Source organism: Lithobates pipiens, unplaced genomic scaffold (genome assembly GCF_037356315.1).
Source record: "Lithobates pipiens isolate NorthernLeopardFrog02 unplaced genomic scaffold, aLitPip1_a1.2 Scaffold_3, whole genome shotgun sequence".
In the NCBI taxonomy this organism is placed as follows: domain Eukaryota; kingdom Metazoa; phylum Chordata; class Amphibia; order Anura; family Ranidae; genus Lithobates; species Lithobates pipiens.
The window spans coordinates 49,828,559-49,852,883 of NW_027507790.1; the positions used below are offsets into that span (position 1 = coordinate 49,828,559).

The 24,325-nt window shown below is 44.9% G+C and overlaps 1 protein-coding gene across 1 annotated transcript; it reads left to right on the forward strand.

Annotated features, from left to right (window-relative positions):
• Window positions 1-6,394: 6,394 nt before the first annotated feature.
• MRPL40 (mitochondrial ribosomal protein L40) lies at window positions 6,395-23,855 on the forward strand. The gene is made up of 4 exons (XM_077461648.1): window positions 6,395-6,561; window positions 20,921-20,995; window positions 21,120-21,278; window positions 23,376-23,855. The coding sequence occupies exons 1-4, from the start codon at window positions 6,503-6,505 to the stop codon at window positions 23,686-23,688; spliced, it is 606 nt and encodes a 201-aa protein (XP_077317774.1). The 5' UTR covers window positions 6,395-6,502; the 3' UTR covers window positions 23,689-23,855.
• Window positions 23,856-24,325: the final 470 nt, after the last annotated feature.

The following is a 24,325-nucleotide window of genomic DNA, read 5'->3' on the forward strand; positions in this document are numbered from 1 at the left end:
ATTTTAATAAATTCAAAGTTAAAAACAGAGATATGTAGTGTTGCACATTAGCCCGACATGTTTCGCTGAAATGCTTCTTCAGGGGATGTTCAAACTGAACCACGAATATCAGAGTGAACCCGCGGAAAAATCCAACCGACGTCAACCACCAAGAAAAGAACACGCGGCCATCACAGACCCCCAAGGGGAAACATCTGCAATGCAGCCATAGAGGACAGAGAGACAGAGTTAAAAAGTATATAAACAGAGCATGGTGTGAAGGGTGACTGGAAAAAAGCCTGCTATGATGGTAAGCGCAGGATGTATAGCAGTAAAAAGATACTGTTGAGCAAAGTCTACTCTCTGGCTCTAGCCTAAAAAAAAATAATGTTTTGCCTTTACAGTAAAACCTTGGTTTGAGAGCGTTTTGCAAGAGGAGCAAAATATTTTAATACATTTTGACTTGATATACAAGCGATGACTTGATATACAAGTAGTGTCATGTCACAACTGAGTATAAAAGAGAAGAGAGGCGCCTCTAAGTGTAGCAATATGGTTAAATTTAATGAAGGTACAATGTTTAGAAACTCACATGGTTGATGATTGCAACAGGCACATCTAAGTACAGGCATTCAGGGTAAACATGTGCACATTGACCATCCTCCTTACCACCATTGATATTGTCCCTTCCACAAGCAGTTCAAGCCTCGCTTTCGGATCGCTCTACTGCAGGGTAGTCTTCCCAGTCACCACTGCAGACAGCTTTTCCCAAGCTGCCTGCATACTTAGATGTGCCTCTTTTAATCATCAACCATGTGAGTTGCTAAATGTTGTACATTCATTAAATGTAACCATATTGCTACACTTAGAGGCGCCTCTCTTCTCTTTTATACACTGTAGCTCTTGCTGGCTTTTGCTTCTAATGCCCTTGTGGAGACTGTCATTTGTGGATGGACATTTTACGGTTACACAATCTATCACATCGCTATCATCTTTTTATATGGACTATAAACAGAAGGATTTATGAATAAATGGTTGTGGAAGGAATCATCTGAGTTTCCATTATTTCTTATGGGGTAATTTGGTTTGATATACAAGTGCTTTGGATTACAAGCATGTTTCCGGAACGAATTAAGCTCGCAATCCAAGGTTTTACTGTAGTTCCTCCTTCAGGGAACATTTTTCGTGGAAGAACCATGCAGGCTGCCATTGCTGACTGATTCTGCAAATGCTTGTCTGCAATGCTGAGACTAATGGTGCCCATACACTAGGCAGAAAATCATTTGAAAACCTGTCATTTGGACAGTTTGTCCATTTTTCGTCCAGTTAATGGGCACAAATTGAAAATCGGTTGTTATGTATTTGAGCCAAAAAATTGAAAGAAAAGTTTGGAAATCTGCTAAAAAGACGATAAATCATAAGGTTAAAGCGGAGCTCCACCAAAAAGGGGAAGCTCTGCTTGTTCGCACCCTTCACTGCCACATTTGCCACTTTTGGGGGGGGGGGGTGGATACCTGCTTTTGGCTCCCACTTCCAAGTAAGATCACTGTGGCAATCTCTGAGCATTTCTGGCTCCTCCTCTTCCCGCCCACCCCGCTGCGTTCTGGGACACACACAGGTCGCAGAAGATGGCGGGACCATTCAGAAATTGCAACGTGACTTGCACAAACGCCCTAGGAAACCCGACTGCGAAGTCCGAAGGCTTCACTGCCGGTTTCTCTTACTTACAATGCACCCAAAGCCAAATTGATGACTAGTGAAAAAAATAAAAAAATTGTGTCAGCGCTTAATGGTATATAACTGTTTGCAATTAGTGTAGTTATACAAAACATTGTGACAACAATGACCAAGAAAAATTGCAGCGCTCAGCACAATATCAATAAACACCTGAAGTGTTATAATAGTGAGTCCAACATTGAAACCATTCAAAGGGAACAAACAGAATAGTTCTTATGAAGAAGTATCAAGTGATACAGGTGATCTTCCTCCTCTAGTGTACTTCAATCACCCAGTGCGACCTCTACCAAGGTCAGAAAAACGCACTAACAAGATATAGTTGCTGTCTAATAAATAGAACAGCAAAAATTGCATACGATAAGATCCAGGTCATCGGAGGTATGTAGTCATCATTAACCTGCATGTATCACCTCTATCTGAATCACAGGACCCCCTTCAGAGTGTATCCAAGTGCATGGATCATAACCAGGAAATTTTATTTATCATGGTAAAAACAGCTCAGCATATCCCATCTGTAGTAATAAGTCACCAATGACAAAATAAAAAATCTCATGGTGCAGTATTTATTGGTGAACCAGCATAAAACCAAACATATAAAACAATGGTGCCCATAGGTGTGCGCAGCCTATTGCATTAGAGTAGTGAACGCCACCTGCTGTCACAGGAAGGGGGCTCTGGTGGTAGGAGCCAGTTGATTGGGAGCATATTACGATACACCCTAAATACGGGTGTAATGTGTTCCTAAAGTTTAACCTAGATTTTAATATAATGGGGGCATTTACATTGGCCATTGGTAACCTCAACCACCCACCTGGTGCTGCTCCTGGATAATGCTAATGCACATAGGGTGATTAGAGTGTGCCTAGGCACACCGGGCACACCCTGTGCGCACACCTATAATGGTGTCTATAGCACTCACATAAAAAACTCCAATCCAGCCAACGATAATGGCAGCAGTACCTCAAAGCATCATGTATGAAATAGCAAGCTTGCACTGACATGAAGCGCTGCCAATCTGAAACAGAGTAGCGGCCAGGACCTCAGGTGTTGTATAGTAATAAACCTTTTGAGGTTTATTACTATAACATGATTCCTATGAAACAGAGATGTGATGGTTGAACCAGGCCACCTCCCTTCCTCACCCAGCCAGCTTAACCAACACATCATTGGATCATGTCATTTCATAGCATGATCTTTATGGTGACAAAGGTCTCTTTACCTTAAGGAAAGGAAGCCATGGCTGCTGGAAAAATCTAAATAACAGGAAGACTTAAAGAGGAAATAAACCCTGATGGGTTTTATTTCCTTTTTTTCACCTGTAAAGTAAAAGCATAATGGACTAGTATGCATTGCATACTAGCCCATTATGTGACACTTACCAGCAAACGAAGCCTGCACTATTCCCGCTGCAGACGGCATCCACGTTTGCCCCTCTTCCTTCCGGGGCCATGCGGGAGCCGCTGATCACGGCACTTGTTATTGAAAAAACGTCTCGAGCGGTCTTTTTTTCAAAGCAAATGCACTGATTACATCATTGGCGCAGTGTACAGCAAATTGTGCACGGTGCACTTTAGGAAATATTTACAGTACCTACAGTATGTGCCTAGGTTAAATTTAATAAATCAGGGTTTACATCCACTTAAACTGCCCAAAGGGTAAAGGTAAAAGGTCCAGATCAGACAAGGTCAAAAAAAGATGTGGAAGTGTAAGTGACCTTAAAGAGGCAAGGGGGGGGGGGGGGGGGTCACTGACTTCACTGTACACAGCCAGCCTTAAAATACCCCTATGTGGTTGCTCAGAAGGGAGGAGGAGCAGATAGCACAGGTGGGGGACCCCAGAGTAGGAATTATACCTCAGTGTGGAACACCGATCATTCAAGTGAAAGAGAATAAAACAGGTGGTGATACATTGCTTCCTCACCACCTGTCAAATGCTCTGGGAAGAGGGAACCAATTGCTCTTCAGAGAGCAAAGCACGTGTGAGGGAGCCCCTCAAGGTGATTGTACAATAAGAATTAAGGCATGACTGATGTCAGAGCAGCGATCTGAGTGCGGCACAGCCGTATCAGTACATCGCCTGGCATATGAGCACTAGTGCGCCCCTGGGGTGCAGAGATGTACAATCCTTTTACCATTGTGTCTGGTGGACACAGCGGATCGCGGCGCCTGGTAAACCCGTCACTGTGAGAGGCTGGGGTATCATGTGATTGCTATGATTGGTCATAGCGATCACATGATTACAATGTACAGTCAAAAATGGTTTCAATTCATGACTACTTGCTTAGTGTTGTAAAGCTGTGATTGGCCCACAGTTATCAAATGGTACCTGACACCCTGTACGATGTGATTAACTGTAGCACAGCATGTCTGTCAGGGCTGGGCTCAGCTCTTCCTTCTCAATGCTGGCCACTCAGCTGTCGGGTAATTGCCAGCTCCGATCTTTCCACAGTGACTCACCTGTTGTTGATATCCTGCTCGTCAGTCCTGTCTACTTAAGCTGTCCATCCCAGATGATCTCTGCCTTCGCCTTGGTCACATCTCTAGAGCCACGTTCCTATGGTCCTGTTAAAGACTTGCTTGGCTGACATTCCTTCTGGCTCCAGATCATGCTTGCTGTTCTACTACGCTCATCTCTGGCTCCCTGACATTTTGGCTTGTCTGACTATCCGTTCCGGTTCCTGAACTCTGGCTATGTTTTGACTATGTTTACCTTTTTTTTTTATTATTATTATTATTATTATTATTATTATTATTATTAATAAACTATTAATAATTTAAAATTATTAAAGTGTGATTTAACTGTACTTGTCTCTGTCTGATTCCTGGTTTCTGACAATGACAACAGAAAGCCACCTGTCATCAATGGGAAGCCATTCATGACAGTTATCTATTGCCTATAACAGTGAACATCGCTGTTATAAGCAATAGCAGTGTAATAAATAAAAAAGCTTGATCACGATGAACTACTCTAATGAAAGTAAAAGAAAAAAAAGGTAAAAAAAATTATTTTTAAATATAGAACAAAGAAATAATTTTCATGCCCGGCATGAAATTTTTTTTTTTTGATCTTTTGCTTTTAAAGATAAAAAGGAGATTTGGGGTCTTTTTGACCCAGATCTCTCCATAAAGAGGACATGTCATCCTTATTTCTATTACAAGGGATGTTTACATTCCTTTTGATAAGAATAAAAGATTTAAAAAAAATGTAAAGCCCCATACACAGTATCAGATTTTCTGCTTTTTTTTTTTCCTTTAGATTTACCAAAACCATATAATATGAGGTCAAACTTTAAGAGTTTCAATGTGTATGCAATCAGACAGGCCCTTGCACTACATGGTTTTGGTAAATCTGAAGGAAAAAATCAGCAGAAAATCTGATAGTGTGTATGGGGCTTAAGGGACAGTGTAAAAATAAAACAGTAATAAAACTTTTTTTTTTTTTAGAGCGCCCCCATCTCTTCGTGCCTGCTTACATAAGCGAATGCATATGTAAGTCTTTGAACCACATAGGTGATGTATCGCCACGAACGTTAGAGTGAGAGCAATAATTCTAGCACTAGACCTCCTCTGTAACTCTAAACTGGTAATCTGCAAAGGCGTTTAAAGCGCCGCCTATGGAGATCTTTAAGTATCGTCGCTTGTCGCCATTCCATGAACGTGCGCACTTTTAAAGTGTAACATGTTAAGTATTCATTTACTCAGCATAACATCATCATTCACATTATACACAAATTGGACAAACTCTTTATTTTTTTTTATTAATTAAATTGTTCCCAAAAAATTGTGTTTGCAAAATCGCTGAGCAAATACTGTGTGACATAAAAAATAGCGACGCTTGGCATTTTATTCCCTAGGGTCTCTGCTAAAATTTTTATATATATATATATATATATATATATATATATATATATATAATGTTTGGGGGTTATAGGTAATTTTAGCAAAATAAACTGATTTAAACTTGTAAACAAAAAGTGTCAGAAAAAGCCTGGTCTTCAAATGTTTAAAGTGGTTGTAAACCCTTACAAACCACTTTGACCTACAGGTAAGCCTAGATTAAGGCTTACCTGTAGGTCCAAGCAATATCTCCTAAACCTATATGGTTTAGGAGATATTTGCCCGAAAACGGGCACCACTGTCTACGGGGCATGCGCCGTAGACAGCGGCGCGCAGGCGCACTGAGCGCGGCATTTCCAAGAATGGAGCTGCCGCGTGTGTCGACTCCCGCGCGCATGCGCGGGAGTGACGTCATCGCGGCTTCGCCGAATGACAGCGGCGGAGTTGCGAGACCCCACCAACAAGATGGATGCGGCGGACTACAGGGGACAGCGGCGACTTCGCTGGCTCCTGTGTCAGGTAAGTGACAAATAATGGGCTACTATGCGATGCATAGTAGTCCATTATGCTTTGCCTTTACAGGGAATGAAAGAGGAAGTAAACTCATCAGGGTTTACTTCCTCTTTAAAGTAGCCCAGTGCTGAATAGCAAAATCTGCCCTAGTCCTGAAGGTTGTAAAATGTTCCTGAGGTGAAATAGAAGTAGAGGGAACATCCGATGTTCTATCGGATAGTGTCCTCTGTCGAGGAATGTCCGAGCACTATCCGATAGAACATCAGCTAGTATGACACACAATGCATGTCCCAGGATCACCCTGCTAGTCACACCATACAGGGTGGAACTGAAGAGCGCAGCACCAGTTTCCGGCCGGGTGACTGAAGAGGGTTGCACAGTTCTCCGGCGAAGTTGAGGTTACAGGAGTCAGACAAGGGAAGCTGGAAGAACCGAGTATGAGTGTGGCGGCGTGCAGTGCTCTGTTGCGGGTGTGCAGACAGGGCGGCAAGAGCTGGTGAGTGGAGGGTTGCCAGCATTGGACGTGGTGCTGGAGGTCAGCGGGCGTTCTTGTATGACGGACTGCTGCTTAGTATAAGGGCCGCACAGTGATTGCATTCTGCACAGCTCAGCCAGGTGCCATAAGCTGCATTGGGGACCCTGCTTGTTACAGTCGATGAATGCTGAGGTCCAGGTAGGACTATTATAGTAGAATTCCATTGATCCAGCTTAGACTAATGTTTCTATTCCATACCAGTGTCATCTCTCTGGAAGTCTCAGACATAAGGGGTTATTTAAAGTGGTTGTAAACCCTTACAAACCACTTTGACCTACAGGTAAGCCTAGATTGAGGCTCACCTGTAGATCCAAGAAATATCTCCTAAACCTATACGGTTTAGGACATATTTACAAAAAGTCAGCCACTGCCGTAGACAGCGGCACGCAGGCGCACTGGGCAGGCCGCAGATCGCGGCGATATGCCGCGAGTGTCGGCTCCCATGCGCGGGAGTGACATCATTGCTGCTCCGGCGAATACATTCGCCGGAGCAGTGAGATCCGGAAGTCACTCCAGGAACTATGGCAGCGGCGGACATGAAGACGGAGGACCGCTTTGCGGGCTTCGTTCTCAGATAAGTTATTCATAATGAGCTAGTATGCTATGCATACTAGCTCATTATGCCTTTGCTTTGCAGGTTCCTTTTTTTTATTTTTTCAACTGCCTTTACTAACTCTTTAATATCCATTTCGCACTGCAAGTGCACTTGGAAGTAAAGTCACTGTAGATCTGAGGGGGACATGCAAGGAAAATAAAAAATTAGCATTTTAGCTTGTACATGATTGGATGATAAAATCAGCAGAGCTTCCCCCTCATTTAAGATTTACCCCTTAGATTTAGAGCGACTGCACTTCTAATTGCAAAGTGGATTTGCCTTTCGTAAATAACCCCCATAGACTCCGCTACCACACTGATCCCTGCAGCATAACAAACACGGGAGGTTGCTCGGTGACATAACACCGTGCACTTTTCTTAAAGTGGAGCTCCAACCCCGACATCCCAAGTCTCCCCCGAGCGGCAGGAGTCTCCTCTATTTGGCTGCAGACACCCACGAGCGGCAGGAGTGTCCTGTATTTGGTTGCAGACACCCGCGAGCACAGGGCGATCTCCCGGCTGGGCCTGTCGCTCAGCAACAGACAGAGCAGCCCGGGTGTTCGATTGGAGTATGGCCACGCTGTATGACAGGTGGATATAAGGCGCTCAGGCAGAGGTGGGGGTGACAGCCCATACTGCTATCCCCAGGCTAGTTTGGCTGCTGCGTGGGTACTTTTTTTATTTTTTTGTAAGGTCTGGTCAGTCTGGCCAATTCAGCAGGGAAGGAGGTAGGCAGAGAGAATACTGTGCACCCCCGTGATCTGCAGGCTGTAGCAATTAAAAGAAAAACTTCCCCCGGTCAAGCAGACTCTTTATCCACTGTTGGGTTCCGCTGCGCAGTGATCTCTTGTGCGACAAGTACATGACAGACCCAGTCTCTTCTATATCAATCCACCGGGCAGACCGGGACTCAGCAGCAAGGCTCCAGCAGCTCAGCTCTAGCAGCCAGACCCTTGGCCACAGCAGCCTGGCCCTAGCCACCAGACCCTTGGCCCCAGAGGCAGAGAGAGACTGTACACTGCCCCGAGGGCTTTCACACTACAGCGGTGTGCTGGCAGGACGTCAGAAAAAAGTCCTGCCAGCAGCTTCTTTGGAGCAGTGAAGGAGCGGTGTGTTTACCGCTCCTCCACCGCTGCTCCCCATTGAAATCAATTGGGCAGCGCTGTAATACCGCCGGCGAAACGCTGCTTTTGCGGCATATTGCAGGCGGTTTTAACCCTTTCGCGGCCGATAGCGGGGGGTAAAAGCGCCACGCTAGCAGGCAAAATGCGCCACAAATCCGGCGGTAATACCGCCGACACAATGGGCGGTGTGGTGTGAAAGGGGTCTAATACATTCTATGCATTAGAGTCCTTTCACACAGAGGCAGTTTTCAGGCGTTTTAGTGCTAGAAATAGCGTCTACAAAATGCCTCCCATGCCACTTGAATGTGAGTGCTTTCACACTGGGGCAGTGCGCTTGTGGGATATTAGAAAAAGTCCTGCAAGCAGAATCTTTGGGGCAGTTTGTATGTATACAGCACTCCCAAAACGTCCTTGTCCATTGAAATAAATGGGCAGTGCTTCCAAAGTGCCTGAAAACGGTTTCGGAAGCAGCGCAACACAGGCATTTTTAACCCACTTAATCAGCGCTAAAGCGCAGCTAAAATGAGCAGTGCTTTAGTGCTAACGCATGGGTGGCCCCAGTGTGAAAGGGCTCTCTGTTGCAGCTGCCCCCCTTTTACTTACCTGAACCCAATCTTTCCAACGATGAGAACGAGCCCAGCAGCTCCAGGGTCCTCATTGGACCCAGCAGCTCTCGGTCCCTCAATCAAATCCAGTGACACGGGAGGCGGAACCAAGTCCTGCTGTCTGTGTCAATGGACCCAGCCGGACTCGGGAGCGTGCCTGAACAAGTACCCACATAAAATGTGACTCTGCATGGGGGAACTCAATGCGAAGGAGGAACCAGGAGTGCTGCCGGGGGACCCCAGAAAAGGAGGATCAGGGCTGCTCTGCGAAAAACCCTTGCACAGAGCAGGTGAGTATGACATGTTTGTTATTTAAAAAAAAAAAAAAAAAAAAACCTTTACAATCAATTGAATTAATACAAGACATTCTCAGATTGGATGAGGTTGAATTTGTATTATCTCCTCCCTGCCTCCCCACCTCGTCCAATCAGGGAATGCTTTGTGTTCATAAAAACAAAAAAAGCACGAAAAAGAGGGCCTCTGTGAAGGGTGTCTGTGCTGATAGTGACTCCCTTTGTTCATTATGCAGCTGCTTGGTACAGGACCTGGTAGACGGCAGCGATCACTATTGTAGCAGAGATTACTGTAGTAGTGGAAACTACTGCAGCAAATCTCCATTCCATAGTGGTCCCACAGGTATGGCACAGGCATACTTACATGGGTTCAGGATGGGCCAATGTAACCATGCAATAAAATCCATACCAGGAGTTCAGCTTTAAAACAGAATTAAATGGGCTAAACTCACTTTTTCAACAGTCCTTCGCTGAAGCTGGCATCTGCTTCTGGGTGCTGGTTTTCCTCCATCTTCATTGGGTGGCGTGGTATGGTGTCACTCATGCGCAGGAGGCTGTCATCCCAGCACACAGTGAATGACCCAGCGCTGTAAGCTGAACTGTGCATGTGCTGCTCTGTTTACAGCGTTAGAGAAGACAGCGAGCAGGCAGGTAGGGGGATTTAACTGCGGTACATGTCTCTTCTGCAGTAAAATCCTGCCTGCTCGCAGCTTGTTACAGTGGAACTTCAGTATGGCTTTAAGGAAGGGGATACAGTTTGCAAGTTTACAACTCCCTTTAAAGTGGGATTCTTAACCACTTCAGCCCCGGAAGGATTTACCCCTTAACCACTTAAGAGCCAGCTGCCGTAGTTGTACTGCAGCAGGAATGCTCTCTTGGGCGAATCGCCATACTTGTACATCGGCCACTTTAAGACCACTAGGGGCACATGTGTGCCGCTGGCGTTGATAAACGTGGCCAGCGGCCGGACATCCCGGCCACCCACGATCGCTCCTGAGAGACACAGAACAAGGATCTGTCAATGTAAATGGACAGATCTCCATTCTGTCAGGGGGGAGAGACAGATCTGATGTTCCTAATGATTAGGAACAGCGATCTGTCTTCTCCAGTCACTACACTCCCCCCACAGTTAAAAACACTTCCCTAGGACCCAGAGGATTGGAACAGAGCCTGGCACACGGTCGCCAAATGCTCGTTCAACACAAATACCCTAGAGGCCGCATATAAAGTAATGTTCCGATGGTATTGGGTACCTGCCCGCACGGCTCGGGCATTCCCTGGGAGTACTGACAGATGCTTCCGCAACTGTGGACAGCGAGGTGATGTCGTGCACACATGGTGGGCTTGCCCAAGGTTGGTGGGGTTCTGGTCTAGGATCTTTGGTTTACTGCAGACACTCTTTCATCTAACGATTCGAAGGGACGCTAGGCTAGCTCTCCTACATTGCCCGGTCCCTGGCCTGCGCGGCCCTCAACAGAAGCTGGCTACCTATCTGTTTATAGCGGCCAAGCGGACCATTGCCCAAGCCTGGAAGTCACAACGGGTAGATTTTCAAGGGGTTAAGACACGCATGACTGCTATGTTACTTCAGGAACGTATGTCCAGTATTGTCCATGATTCTCATGCTAAATTTCTAAAGATCTGGGAGCCGTGGATCTCTTATGAGTTCCCCACGCTCCAAGCGGCATGCCTGGGCTTGGTCTAAATTCCCCTGGCGGGGCGTCCGAGCCCGAGCTTTCCCCCCTTCCTTTCCTCCCCCTTTTTTTATCCTTACCCTTCTTTCTTCTGTTCCCTGTCTCTCTTTTCTCTCCTTAGTAACCTCTCCCATTGCTAATAAAAACTGCTACCACCCATGGACGGGGGTAGTAGGAACAGGGCTTACTCGCAGAAAATGATTAAGGAACGAGTTGTTTGGCACTGAACCAGTCTAGATTCCATCTCTTGTTCATCTCCCTTCCTTATCTTGAGTTTACTAGAAATATATTGTGATGGTTAGCCCTTTGGATTTATATTCATGATTAGTGGCCCCTGCGAGGGCTCACAAGGAGTTGATTGTAATCTCTTGTTTATTACTGTTTATTCAAAAATTCTCAATAAACATATTGAAACAGAAAAAAAAAAAAAACACTTCCCTAGGGAACACTTAACCCCTTGATCGCCCCCTAGTGTTAACCCCTTCCCTGCCAGTGTCATTTCTACAGTAATCAGTTGGTGTTTTTTTTTAGCTTTGATCACTGTATAAATGTCACTGGTCCCAAAAAATTATCCGATCTGTTCGCTACAATGTCGCAGTCCCACTAAAAATCGCTGATCACCGCCATTACTAGTAAAAAAAAAAAAAAAAATCATAAAAATGCCTTAAATCTATCCCCTATTTTGTAGACGCTATAACTTTTGCGCAAACCAATTAATTTTGCACATTAATGTGTGTTAAAGTAATATCAAAGGTTAATTTTTTTGTGTTAAAATAATAAACATGTCACACTTACCTGCTCTGTGCAGTGGTTTTGCACAGAGCAGCCCTGATCCTCCTGCTGGTGCTCCTGGCTCCTCCTCCCCCTGCCTGAGTGCCCTTATAGCAAGCCGCTTGCTTCCAACCTCCGCTCTGTGTGTCCCTGCTTGGCCGTGTTCCCCACTCCCTCGTCACTGCCTCTGACAGCAGTGGGAGCCAATGAGGAGCGATAGAGCATCTCATGCACATCTCTGGATCGAGATTGGGCTCAGGTATGCATTTGGGGGAGGCACAGGGGAAGCTGCATGCAGATAGTTTTTTTACCTTACTGCATATAATTCAGTATACATGATGGAACGCTGCATCTTGGTAAAAATTCTCATTTGGGTCCCAGTATGGTAATCCGCTTTGTGCTGTCTCTTCACTGCCCTGGGCTCTGCTGTCAGTCAGAGCTTGACCGTGCAACCCAAAGTATACACAATCACAAACCACAGCCACGCTAAAGGAAAAGTCCTGTAAAGGTCTTAAAAGACTAGAAAGCTGCAATAGATTACATTGTTCTTGGGTTTAGATACATTTTAATCCCCCCCTCTCAAGCGCCTTCTGAGGAGCGATCCACTGCAGATATTAAATACACAAAATGTTTAGCAAGCATGGGCAGGTGAGTATTTTATTACAGGCTTATCTTTCTTTTTATTTTTTGCCTTTACTTGGTCATTTCTGTTCTTTCTATACATACTGTATGATACAGGATTGCTCCCCTGTAAAATGATCACATTTTGTTGCCTTGCAGCCTGAAATGAAGATAGAAGTTTTTTTGTTTTATCCAGCTGTATTCATTCAGCACAACTTATAGTGAAGTGAAAGATACAACACCAACATGTCAGAAAAAATAAATAAAAAACAGAATCACTGCGTTGGAAAAGGGATTATCCCCTTGTGTCAATATTTTATTGGACCACCTTTTGCTTTAATTACAGCCTTTCATCTGTTGGGCTATGTCTCTACTAACTTTGCACATCTAGACTTTGCAATATTTGTCCACTCTTTGCAGAACTGCTCAAAGTCGGTTAAATTTGATGGTGACCATTTATGGACTGCAGTCTTCAAGTCATTCCACAGATTTTCAATGGGGTTTAAGTCTGGACTCCAACTGGGCCATACAAGGACATTTACCATTTTCTTCTTCAACCACTGTGTGGTCATTTTTGCTGTGTGCTTTGGGTCATTGTCATGTTGGAAGGTAAAACCTCTTCCCATTGATAATTTTCTGGCAGAGGGCAGCAGATTTTCCTCAAGAATTTGATGGCATTTTGCCCCATCCATATTCCTTCTATCCTGATAAGTACTCGAGATCCTAATAAGTACTCAAGTCCCTGCTGCAGAGAAAACACCCTCATAACAGGATATTACCACCTCCATGCTTTACTGTAGAAATGGTGTTATTTGGATGGTGAGCTGTATTGGATTTCCACCAGACATACCGTTTGTTGAGGCCAAATAATTACATTTTATTCTCATCTGACCATGACGCCTTTTTCCATGTGGCCTCAGAATGTTCAAGTTGTTTTTTGTCAAAGCTCAGACATAACTGCATGTGGCCTTTCTTGAGAAGTAGCTTTTTTCTTGCAACCTTCCTGTACAAGCCACATTTGTGGAGAATTTGGGATAGTCTTGTTACATGCACACAATGACCACTCTTGGTCATAAATTCCTGCAACTACTTCAGAGTTGCTGTAGGCCTCTTGGTAGCCTCTCTGACCAGTTTCCTCCTGGCAATTTCATCCAGTTTGGTGTGACGTCTTGATCCAGGGAGGAAGTGTACATATTCGCCAGCACACCATGGATCAACACTTTCTTCTGTCCAAAGTTTTCTTTTAATGAAAGAAATCGCATCACAGAGATGATTGCAACATTTCGGAGCTGCGCAGGGCCCCTTCATCAGGCATGTGATAAAGTGCAACAGTGTCAAAACAGAAAATAAACACATTGGCTACCAATCAGAACAATCAAAAAAATGGTAACACCCCCACCCTGTGATGTCTCTTTATTTCTTTCCCCTATTCCCCCCCCCCCTTTTTTTCCTTTTACCGTTTGTCCTACTGCCCTTTTATTTATTTATTTTTAACACCCCCCCCCCCCCCTCCGTTTCTGTCTGGTGCTTTATTATCTTTTTTTCTATTCTCCCTTGGTGCTTTTTTTCATTCTTTTTTTTTCTCCTTTTTAGTTTTCCCCCTTTTTCCCTTTCTCCTTTTTGTTATTTATTTTTGTTTTATCTCCTCTTTTATCTCATGCCCTCTTTTATCTTTGCCTTGCTCTTGTATCACTCTTCCCTTGCTTTGCTCGCTTTTCCTAAGCCTTGCTCCTACACACTTACACTTTCTCCTGCACAGTGGCATACCTAATGCGGTGCCGGCCATACGTCACGGGTTTCTGTGACGATGGCTGCCCCGCAGATAGGCGTCGTCCTGTCGCTCTGTTGCCATAAGCGGCATGCATGGCATGCCATGATTGGTGGCTGGGGCTCCTAAATAGAAACCTGACCGCTGGGTCCTTGTGGCTGCTTGTTTTTGATCGGGCGCATATACACTGACGCCAGACATGCAGGCTGTATTCCACAATATTAGAGTTTTATTGCCCCTGCCTGCTTTAAGTGACTTTGATGCCTGTTTGTTTTTAATGCTTTCTGGAGGGATTTTGATGTCATATTGACGTCACAGGGTGGGGGTGTTAAAATGTTCTCATTTTTTTTACATGTTCTGATTGGTGCCTAATGTATTTATATTTTGTTTTGACACTGTTGCGCTTTATCACATGCCTGACGAAGGGGCCCTGTGCGGCTCTGAAACGTTGCACTTATCTCTGTGATCTCTTTCATTAAAAGAAACCTTTTGGACGGAAGTTGTTGACCCATGGTATGCTGGCGGATATGTACACTTTCCTGTCGCATCATGGCAGCATACACCTATGGGTTGTGGCTCTGCCCCCGCAACCTGATAGGACCGTTTAACTATTAAATCTTGAGAGGGCCTCTGCCTCAGCATTCTCCTTTTTTTCCTCACTTGAGAAGACCGGACATTACCCCTTACCGCTATCGCCCCAGCCAGGTTCAAGCCTCTCCTGGGTGGAAGTCCTACCTGTACAGCCTCTAAATGAGCTTAATGGAGGAATCCCCACTCTGATGGTCTCAGGGGTATAATTTTTATCTTTACAAATCTTAAATAGATTTATCATGCAGCGGCCTCTAACCTGTGTTTTCTTTGGTATTTTCTGTACCTTTCCTTGCTGAGCTCTGTAGTTCCTCTGGCACCGATGTTTGGACTCTTCAGCGCATGCGTTGGCATCCAGTACCTCGCTGTTCTGTCGGTTCGCCAGTTTCCAAAATGGAGCCGGACGTCGCGGGACATTTTTGCACATGCGTGGGATGACGTCGATGCTGCAGACGGCGGTGGCGCTGAATTTAAAAAAACAGCATTTTTTCTTTGTGTACTGTGGCCGCTGTTGCATTACTAATAAGATCGTTTTTGAAGTCTTTCCGATCGTTTTTCATCTTGATTCCTTCGGATCTTAAGGTCAGTCTCTTCGTTTCTAAGGTTCTTTTTTGCAACTTGCATATCTCCCTACCTGCCTTTTTGCACACTGACTTCCGTTCGTTTTAGGATTCACTCTTTATGGAGGCCGCTGCCCCAGCAGACCATCGCCAGCCTAATAGGTAAGTGGGGTCAACTTGGCAAGTACGAAGAGGAAAAAGAGAGCCTGTCACTAACTCTGTCTAACTGCACAGCCCTATCAGGTCATCCAGATCATCGCACTCAAGGCGCTCAAGAAGAAGTCGCTCAAGTCATAGACGGGACCGAGACCATGGCAGAAGCCGTTCAAGGCGCAGAGAGAGTGGAGGTTACAGGAGGAGTCGATCAAGGTCCTACTCTCGACATGGCCACTCCTACCACAGAAGAACCCCCTACACGCAGACATTCTTCTCGTGCTCGAAGTCTCTATTCCTCTGGAAACTCATGCTGGGTTTGTGGCGCAATAGCACTCCCAGATAAGCTGGCCTGTCGTTAATGCTTCAATGAAGCAACCAAAGACAGATAATTAAATCCTAGAATTCCAGCTACTGAATCGCCCCTCCAAATCGCAGGGCCGGAAACTAGCAGACCTCTGCAAGGTACCACATCTGCTGCTCCCTCCTCTTCAAAGATGTCAGATCCTTTGTCAGATAATGATGACATTGACACTTCTACTTGCTTCGACTTTGCACTGGTTGAACCCTTCATTAAATCAGTGAAGGAAGCGATCGATTGGGTGGAATAAAAACAAACTCCTCAAAAAGTGAGGAAATATTTTCCAAATGTCAAAAAAGATCCTGAGACCTTCCCATTTATTGAGGAACTAGAGGATTTGATTAAAGAGGAATGGCAAAAGCCAGAAAAGATCAGTCTAACTAACAGGTTAGCAAAACTTTACCCCCTGAAGGAGCCTAGTGTCACTCCATTAGTGACCCCACCAGTGGTGGATTCTTCTCTGATGCGTCTTGCCAGACATGCGACACTTCCAATCGAAGATGCTGTTACATTTAAAGATGTGCTGGATAGGAAAATTGACTTGGATCTGAAAAGATCTTACCTATCGGCAGGAGGCGCATGCAGACCAGCTGTGGCCCTAGCAGCTGTCGGTAGAGCCATTTCCAACTGGTCCGCCAATGCCGAGAGGCTGGTATCAGGAGTGGAACAAGAGAACATAATCTCAGCCCTCCAGGAACTATCTCTCGCAGGCGACTTTGTCGCAGAAGCCTCTGTAGACATAATTAAATCTACATCAAGAGCAATGCTGAGCTCAGTAATGGCCAGAAGGGCACTTTGACTAAAACCCTGGTCAGCAGACCCATCCTCGAAGTCAAACTGGTGCAAGATTCCCTTTGACGGAGCAAATCTCTTTGGAGAGAAACTAGACTGCGATTTCTAAAGTTACCGGGGGAAAATCGGGTCTGACACCTTCAGATAGAAGATCTAAACAGCGAAGACCGCCAGCCTCCAGACGAAACCTCCCAGACAAATATAGGGAGGCAAGATCCTACAGACCTGGCAAAGAGTATAGGAGAAACTGGAGGAACCCTCAATCATCCTTCCTCAAGCTCCAGAAAGCCAAGACCCCCTACTACAGGGGATCAAAAGTCTTTTTGAAGGTGCGCCCGTCCAACCAGCTGTAGTAGGAGCCAGGCTCAGGTTGTTCAGGCAGGTATGGGCAGAGACAAAGGATCCATGGGCAGTGGCGACTGTCCAGTTTGGCCACAAATGGAGGTTCCGAAAAGACCCAAGGGACCATTTCCGGGTAACAAAGCTACCATCATCTCACCAAAAGAGAATACTACTGAACGAATATGTTCAGGACCTAATCCAGAAACAAGCTATAAGGGAAGTTCCTCTGCCACAGAGAGGGGAAGGATTCTATTCTCTATTTTTGGTAAAAAAGAAAACGAGAGACTTACGTCCTGTCATGGACTTAAAAAAACTCAATCACCGAATCCTGGTGGAAGCATTCAAGATGGAGAGTCTGCAGACAATTCTCCAGGCCATCAACATAGGAGATTGGATGCTCTCCATCGATTTACAAGACGCCTACCTGCATGTTCCCATTCACACCTCATTTCAGAAATTTCTCCGCTTTGTTGTAGATCATCAACATTTCCCATTCCAAAGTCTCCCGTTCGGAATATCCACTGCTCCAAGAACATTTACAAAGGTTTTACTCCCAGTAATAGCCCTATTAAGGGAACAAGGCCTGAGAGTGCACCACTATCTAGACGATATCCTTCTCCTGGCCGACAACCGAGACTCCCTCCTAATTCATCGCGCAATCATAATCTCCACCCTGCAAAAATTCGGGTGGCTGATAAATTGGGGGAAGAGCAGTCTTAAGTCCCACGCAGAGAATGATTTTTCTGGGGGCGGAGCTGGATACCCGACTCAATACAGTAGAACTCCCGGAGGAGAAAGTTCCCATCCTAATCCGGAAAGCAAAGAGGCTACTCGTGGCCACTACCATTCCCGCCAGGGAATGTCTCAGTATTCTAGGGTCATTCTCAGCAACTATTCCAATGGTACAATGGGCCCAGTGGAATGCCAGACCTCTTCAAATATCATTCCTGAAGCAATGGAATGGCGTGTCAATGACCCAGCCGATAGTGATTCAGAAAGAGGTGAAGCAATCGCTATCATGGTGGACCAAACCACACAATCTGAAGAGGTGCAAACGCATAGTCCTTCTCTCTCAAGAAGTAATCACCTCGGATGCCAGCATGGAAGGATGGGGAGCACACTACCGTCACCACGCAGTTCAAGGTTGTTGGCCATTCAGGACACACGATGTGGTCTCCAACTTATTGGAGATGAAAGCAGCATTCCAGGCACTACTAGCCTTCAGCCCATTTCTGGAGGGAAAAAAGTCCTACTAAAGATGGACAATCAAGTGGCAGTGGCCTATATCAACAGGCAGGGGGGCACCAGGAGCCGCTCCATGTTGCAGGAAGTCCAACCAGTCTTCCAATGGGCACAGCTGAATTTAGCCAGTCTCAGGGCAACATACGTGCCAGGTGTCCAGAATCAGATAGCAGACACCTTGAGCCGACAGTTCGTATCCAACCATGAATGGGGCCCTAAGCCGTCAGGCTTTTTCTCTGATAACGAAAATTTGGGGAGTTCAGGATATCGATCTGGCAGCAACTCCGAACAACGCAAAGTGTCAGAGGTACCTGGCGAGGGTTCCCTTTCCTTCGGCAGAAGGCACGGATTGTTTACAACACAACTGGAATTTCCACTTAGTTTTTGGTTTCCACCAACTCCAATCATTCCGAGGCTTCTACTCAGACTCAGGAACTCAAGTTCCACAGTATTAGCAGTCCTGCCTTTTTGGCCGAGGAGGCCGTGGTTCATGACCCTACTCCAATTGAATACAGCAGAACCATTGCCGCTTCCCGTGACAGCGGACCTACTCTCTCAAGGTCAATTCCTCCATCCATGCCCAGAGAAATTACACCTAACAGCCTGGAGACTGAAATGGCTAGGTTCATAGCTCACGGCTGTTCCCACAAAGTGGTAAACACCCTTCTCCAAGCCAGAAGGGTTACCACTAATAACACCTACAAGAGAATCTGGAATAAGTTCCTCTCGATCGCACAACAACAAGCCTGGGACCCTTCATCCCCTACAGTTGCTCAGATCCTAGAGTTCCTGCAGCTAGGTCTCGACAAAGGTCTTGGTTCAAATACCCTGAAAGTGCACATATCAGCTCTATCTGCCATAACGGGGTTGAAATGGGCTCAAGAGCCTCTTATTTCTCAATTCCAGAAGGCCTGTCTAAGATTAAGACCTCCCAGGAAACCCTCCCTTCCAACTTGGGATCTTTCGGTAGTGCTGGATTTCCTATCCCATGATCCATTCTTTCCAGTTGAAAAAGCTTCCCTTTGGGACCTAACCCTCAAAATCACCTTCCTGATAGCGATTACATCAGCCAAGAGGGTATCGGAAATGCATGCACTAATGACAAAGGAACCATACCTTACCATCTACCCAGACAAAGTAGTTCTGAAACCTTCAGACCGCTTCATCCCCAAAGTGGCTTCCTCCTTTCATTTTAAACAGGAAATATGCCTTCCCGCTCTTTCCACAGAGCAGGGCAACCCTCATCCACTTGACGTAAAATCTAACTTACTGGCCTACCTCTCGAGAACCAGTGACCAGTGACAGGCGGCTACTTCCCACACTATCGCAGCATGGCTGGTGAAAATCATAAAGAAATCCTACTCATCTAATCAAGCGCAAATACCTGAGGGCTTAAAGGCGCATTCTACAAGGGCGATGGCAACTTCCTGGGCAGCCTTCTGCAGAGTCTCCTCAGAAACCATCTGCAGGGCAGCCACATGGTCTTCAAAAAGCACTTTTATATCCCACTACAAAGTGGACTCCGCTAGGCTGTCCATGGTGGAATTTGGAAGAGCAATTATTCAGTCCAATTCCTCCATTCCTTGTAAACTTCTTCTGCTCATACCCACCCAGTTTTTGCGAGTTATTCCCCATAGGTGTATGCTGCCATGATGCGACAGGAAAACGGAAAATTGTATACTCACCTTTCCATAATTTTCCTTTCCTGTTGCATCTCATGGCAGCATACAGATGCCCACCCGTCTAAGGTGAGGTATCTATATATTGAGAATGCTGAGGCAGAGGCCCTCTCAAGATTTAATAGTTAAACGGTCCTATCAGGTTGCGGGGGCGGAGCCACAACCCATAGGTGTATGCTGCCTTGAGATGCAACAGGAAAGGAAAATTACGGAAAGGTGAGTATACAATTTTCTGTTTGCTTGATGTTTCCAGCACCCAACTGGTAATTGCTGCAGCACCCACAATTTTTTGAGCCATATTTGCCAGGAACAGGTGCAATAGGAGTATTGACCAGACTGATCCAGGGAGGGTCTGTGTTTTACCAAATACCTTCACTTTTTAGTGATAGACTTCACTGTGCTTCTAGGCATTGATGAAGCATTTAAAATGTTTTTGTATCCATCTCCTGACTTGCACCTGTCCAAAACTTTATTCCAGTGATCTATTGACAGTGCCTTGCTGCCCATAGTTGATTGTTTGCTTCAGTTGCACTATCAGGAACTGAAATGCTCCAGGAAAGCCTTTTCATGCTAAGCTAATCAAAATGACTACAGCTGATCACAGTTGAAAGTCAAATGGCTTTGTGTGCCTCTGAGAAGATAATTGGTTACACCTGATTGAATTTACAAGTCATTTTTAGGAGGGGGATGATCCCTTTTCCAACTGCAGTGATTCTGTTTCCCAACTTAATTTACTTTCTGACATGTTCCTGTTTGCTTAGTCGGAGGTTTATATTGTATTATGCCAATTAATAGTACTGTTTTTTATTCTGACCCTCCAGTCATGTCAGAAGTTTGTCTTTTCATGATCTAACTTGGTTAATATATTCCTCTTATTTTTCATTGTAATTGCTGCATACTCAGTTTTTTTTTCTTTTTTATAACTAAAAACATCAAAAAATATACAATTAAAAAATACAGCTGGATAAAACGAAAACTGTCTGTCTTCATTTCAGGCTTCAAAGCAGCAAAATTTGATTATTTTAAGGGGGGGTGGTTCTTTTCTATACCCGCTGTAGCTGACATTTACTTTGGAATAAGACATAATAGGCAGTGCTTGGTGGCAATGAATCTTCTTTTTTTTTTTCTTGCAGCCCCCCTTGGGTATGGAGACGAGAGAGCCACTGGCAGACCTCTCTGCTTGGACTGCGCACCACTCTTCCCATGAGGTATAAAGGCGGCATAACCAGCTTTCTTACTTGGGGACACAAATCGATATTTGTAACAATAGTTTTTACATGTGTCATGAAAGGATCAAACATGAGTTTTATTTATGTACTCTTGATATTTTAGGTCAGAACCCAGAAGGAAGAAAAAGACGACTGATCCTAAACGGGAACAACTTGTAAGGGACCGTCTGAAGAAGAAACTAAAAAAGCTGGAACGGGTCCCGCCAGAGCTTATTCCGATCGATGACTTCACACCTTCTCCAAAGCTTATGGAGGAAAGCAGGTATGCTTATTGCCTTGCTTGTTTATGCCAACATTGTTTTTTAATTATCTTTTTTTTTTCCAATAGGCTTATTACAGCTTTTACTTTAGAAAGTGAACAATTAACCGCTTCACCCCGGAAGATTTTACCCCCTTCCTGACCAGAGCACTTTTTGCGATGCGGCACTGCGTCGCTTTAACTGACAATTTCGCGGTCGTGCGACGTTGCACCCAAACAAAATGAATGTCCTTTTTTTTTTTTCCCACGAATAGAGCTTTCTTTTGGTGGTATTTGATCGCCTCTGTGGTTTTTATTTTTTGCGTTTATAAAATAAAAAAATTAGTGGCAATTTTGAAAAAAACAACACTTTTTTTCTTTTAACTTCTTGCTATAATATCCTCCAAATATATATATATATATATATATATATATATATATATATATATATATATATATATATATATATATATATATATATATATATATATATATATATATATAATTTTTTTTTTTTACCTCAGTTTAGGTTTTCTTCTACATATTTGTGGTAAAAAAAATTGCAATAAGCGTATATTGATAGGTTTGAGTAAAACTTATAGCATCTACAAAATAATAATTGGAATTTTTATTATTAATTTTTATTGGGACTGCGACACTAGGGGGTGATCAAGGAGTTAATGTGTTCCGTATTATGTGTTCTAACTGAAGGGGGGATGGGACTGTGCAGGAAGATGACAGGTCACTGTTCATTCTCTGTTTACACACACAGATCCCAGTTCTCTGTGTGCCCCGAGCAATCGCGGGAGCCCAGCAGTGATCGCGACCGCCAGTCACTCGCATCGGCTCCGTGGGTGAGCAAGGGGAATGGGCCCCCTAGTGGCCAACGTAGCATGACGGCGATTCATGCAGCCAAGCCATGTTGCTGTAGTGCAACTGCGGCGACTGGTCGGCAAGTGGTTAAAGAGTAAATTCATTCAAATTCTAACTAAGCCTAAATCTACTCCCACCCCTATTCTAAGGCTATTTTATCTACCCTGTAGAAGAAAAGATGTCTATACTTACCTATTCTAAAGCCGCTCTGGTCCAGTAACATGATTGGGTCCCAGCAACCAGCCTCAGTGAAGAGGAGAGGCAGCAACAATGGCTGCAGAGCCTGGGCAATAACATCAGCCATAGGCTTACATTCATAGACTGTGTCAGTAAGGATCAACCTCAGTATCTAATTCTTATAGCGGAACTTCACTCAAAAGGGAAAGTCTGCTTGTTTGCCTCCTCCCCTCTTCTTCCGGGAACCTGGTTTTGAGAGGTACCAGCTCCCATTTCCACATTCCCCATTTGCAGGATCGTTGGGGCCATCCGAGCAGAAGTTTAGCCCCTCCTCTCTGCAGTCTTCTGGGACCGGTCATGGATCTCAGAAGGCTGCGGGACTATTTACAATGTGCAGCATGGCTCATGCAAGCACAGTGGCAAACTTGCTGTGAAGCCGTAAGGCTTCACTGGCGGTTTCTCTTAGTTAAGATGTCAGCACCTTGACCCAAAGCCTATTGAAGAATTTGCTTGGGTGAGGACAGTGCTGGATCCCTGGACAGGCAAGTGTCCTTTTTTATTAGAGGAGCTCTAGTAACATCCCCCCCCCCCCCCCCCCAATTTTTTTTTTAAAGTCAGCCATTACAAATACTGTAGCTGCTGACCTTTAATTTAAGGACATTTAACTGTCCAGGGAACCAGTGATACCGCCACCTCAGGTGATTCTTCAGTTGGCTTCGGGAGCAGTTGTCGGCATCTTTACTATGGGAAACCGGCAGTGAAGCCCTCGGGATTCACAGCCAGTTTCCTACTGTGCAAACAAGAGTCACGCTGCAGTTTTTGAAAGGTCCCATCGTCTTCTGGGACCTGTGTGTCCCCCTAGAAGGCAGTGGGGGGAAGGAGGAGCTGCCGGACATACTCGAAGATCGCTGTGATGATCTTACCTGTAAGCGTTAGCAGATACCTGGCAAATGTGGTAGTTTGGAGAGGGGGGGGATTGACTTTTGGGTGTAGCTCTGCTTTAAAAGCCTGCAGCTACAGTACTTGGGGGAGACTAAAAATTAACCAAAACAAGTTTTGTTTTTCTGACAGGATTAGGCCGACCCCAAAGCTCTCTGAAGATGAACAGGAGAGAAGAGCACTACTGATAAAGAAATGGGCGCGGGTCAAGCAGGAAGAACATGAGGCAGAGCAGAGGAGTATTGAAACTCTTCTGGAAGCACAAAGAAAAGCTTTGGATGAGCTACGCATTGAGTCAGAAGAGCTTTATCAAGCAGCAGTGCGCTGTGATCTAAGCTTGTTTCCCCTGGAGCATCAGGGACCTTGCAACACTGCACCTATACCGAATTACAATCCTCCAGATGGGAAATTCAATGACATTACCCAGGTGCATGTACAACAATGAGATAGACAGCTGTGCTGTGTAATAATTTGCAAATCTATTACAGATGAGGATAAATACATCATGGCATCACAGCAGTGGACTTGGGGATATAATGTGCAGGGTTTTATTATAAACATGTAAATGTATGTTATGCTGTTAAAATTTGATAAAGTTATGTATAAAGCAGATCACTTTTCATTGTTTAAGGGCTAAACATTTTTTAATAAGTGGACTGTTTAGGAAGCAGATAAATTACCTTTCAGGCCAGTTCAATCAGAATGCTGAGTGGGAAAGGCACATTTCTTGCACTGCGTTCAAAAAACAGTGCCTTTGTGATCTGCTAAGGGTGTCAGTACGTTCTTAACAGGACCACAATCGCAGTGTGCTTGCCTGCACCAGATCGCTTGGTACCGCAGTACCGTGAGATTTGGTGCCGCACATGTACATGTAGTGCAAGCACTACTTTTTATGTGTTCTTTTGCAATTTGCAGGCCATCCAAATTAATGGGCTGCCAGAATCACACTGCAGGGGAATGCACAGGCACGTGTGATGCAGCCCTTCTGCTGCTCTCTTTAAAAAATAAATAAATAAAAGTATATATGAAAAACAATTTGGCAGATGTCAGCCACTGCCTTGGATTTGTAGCAGAATTCTAAG

Excerpts from the sequence above, each read along its gene's own strand:
- MRPL40 (XM_077461648.1), top strand. The coding sequence starts at position 6,503 with ATGAGTGTGGCGGCGTGCAGTGCTCTGTTGCGGGTGTGCAGACAGGGC. Across the intron at positions 20,996-21,119 it reads CGCACCACTCTTCCCATGAG|GTCAGAACCCAGAAGGAAGA; the intron begins GTATAAAGGCGG and ends TTGATATTTTAG. Across the intron at positions 21,279-23,375 it reads AAGCTTATGGAGGAAAGCAG|GATTAGGCCGACCCCAAAGC; the intron begins GTATGCTTATTG and ends TTTTTCTGACAG.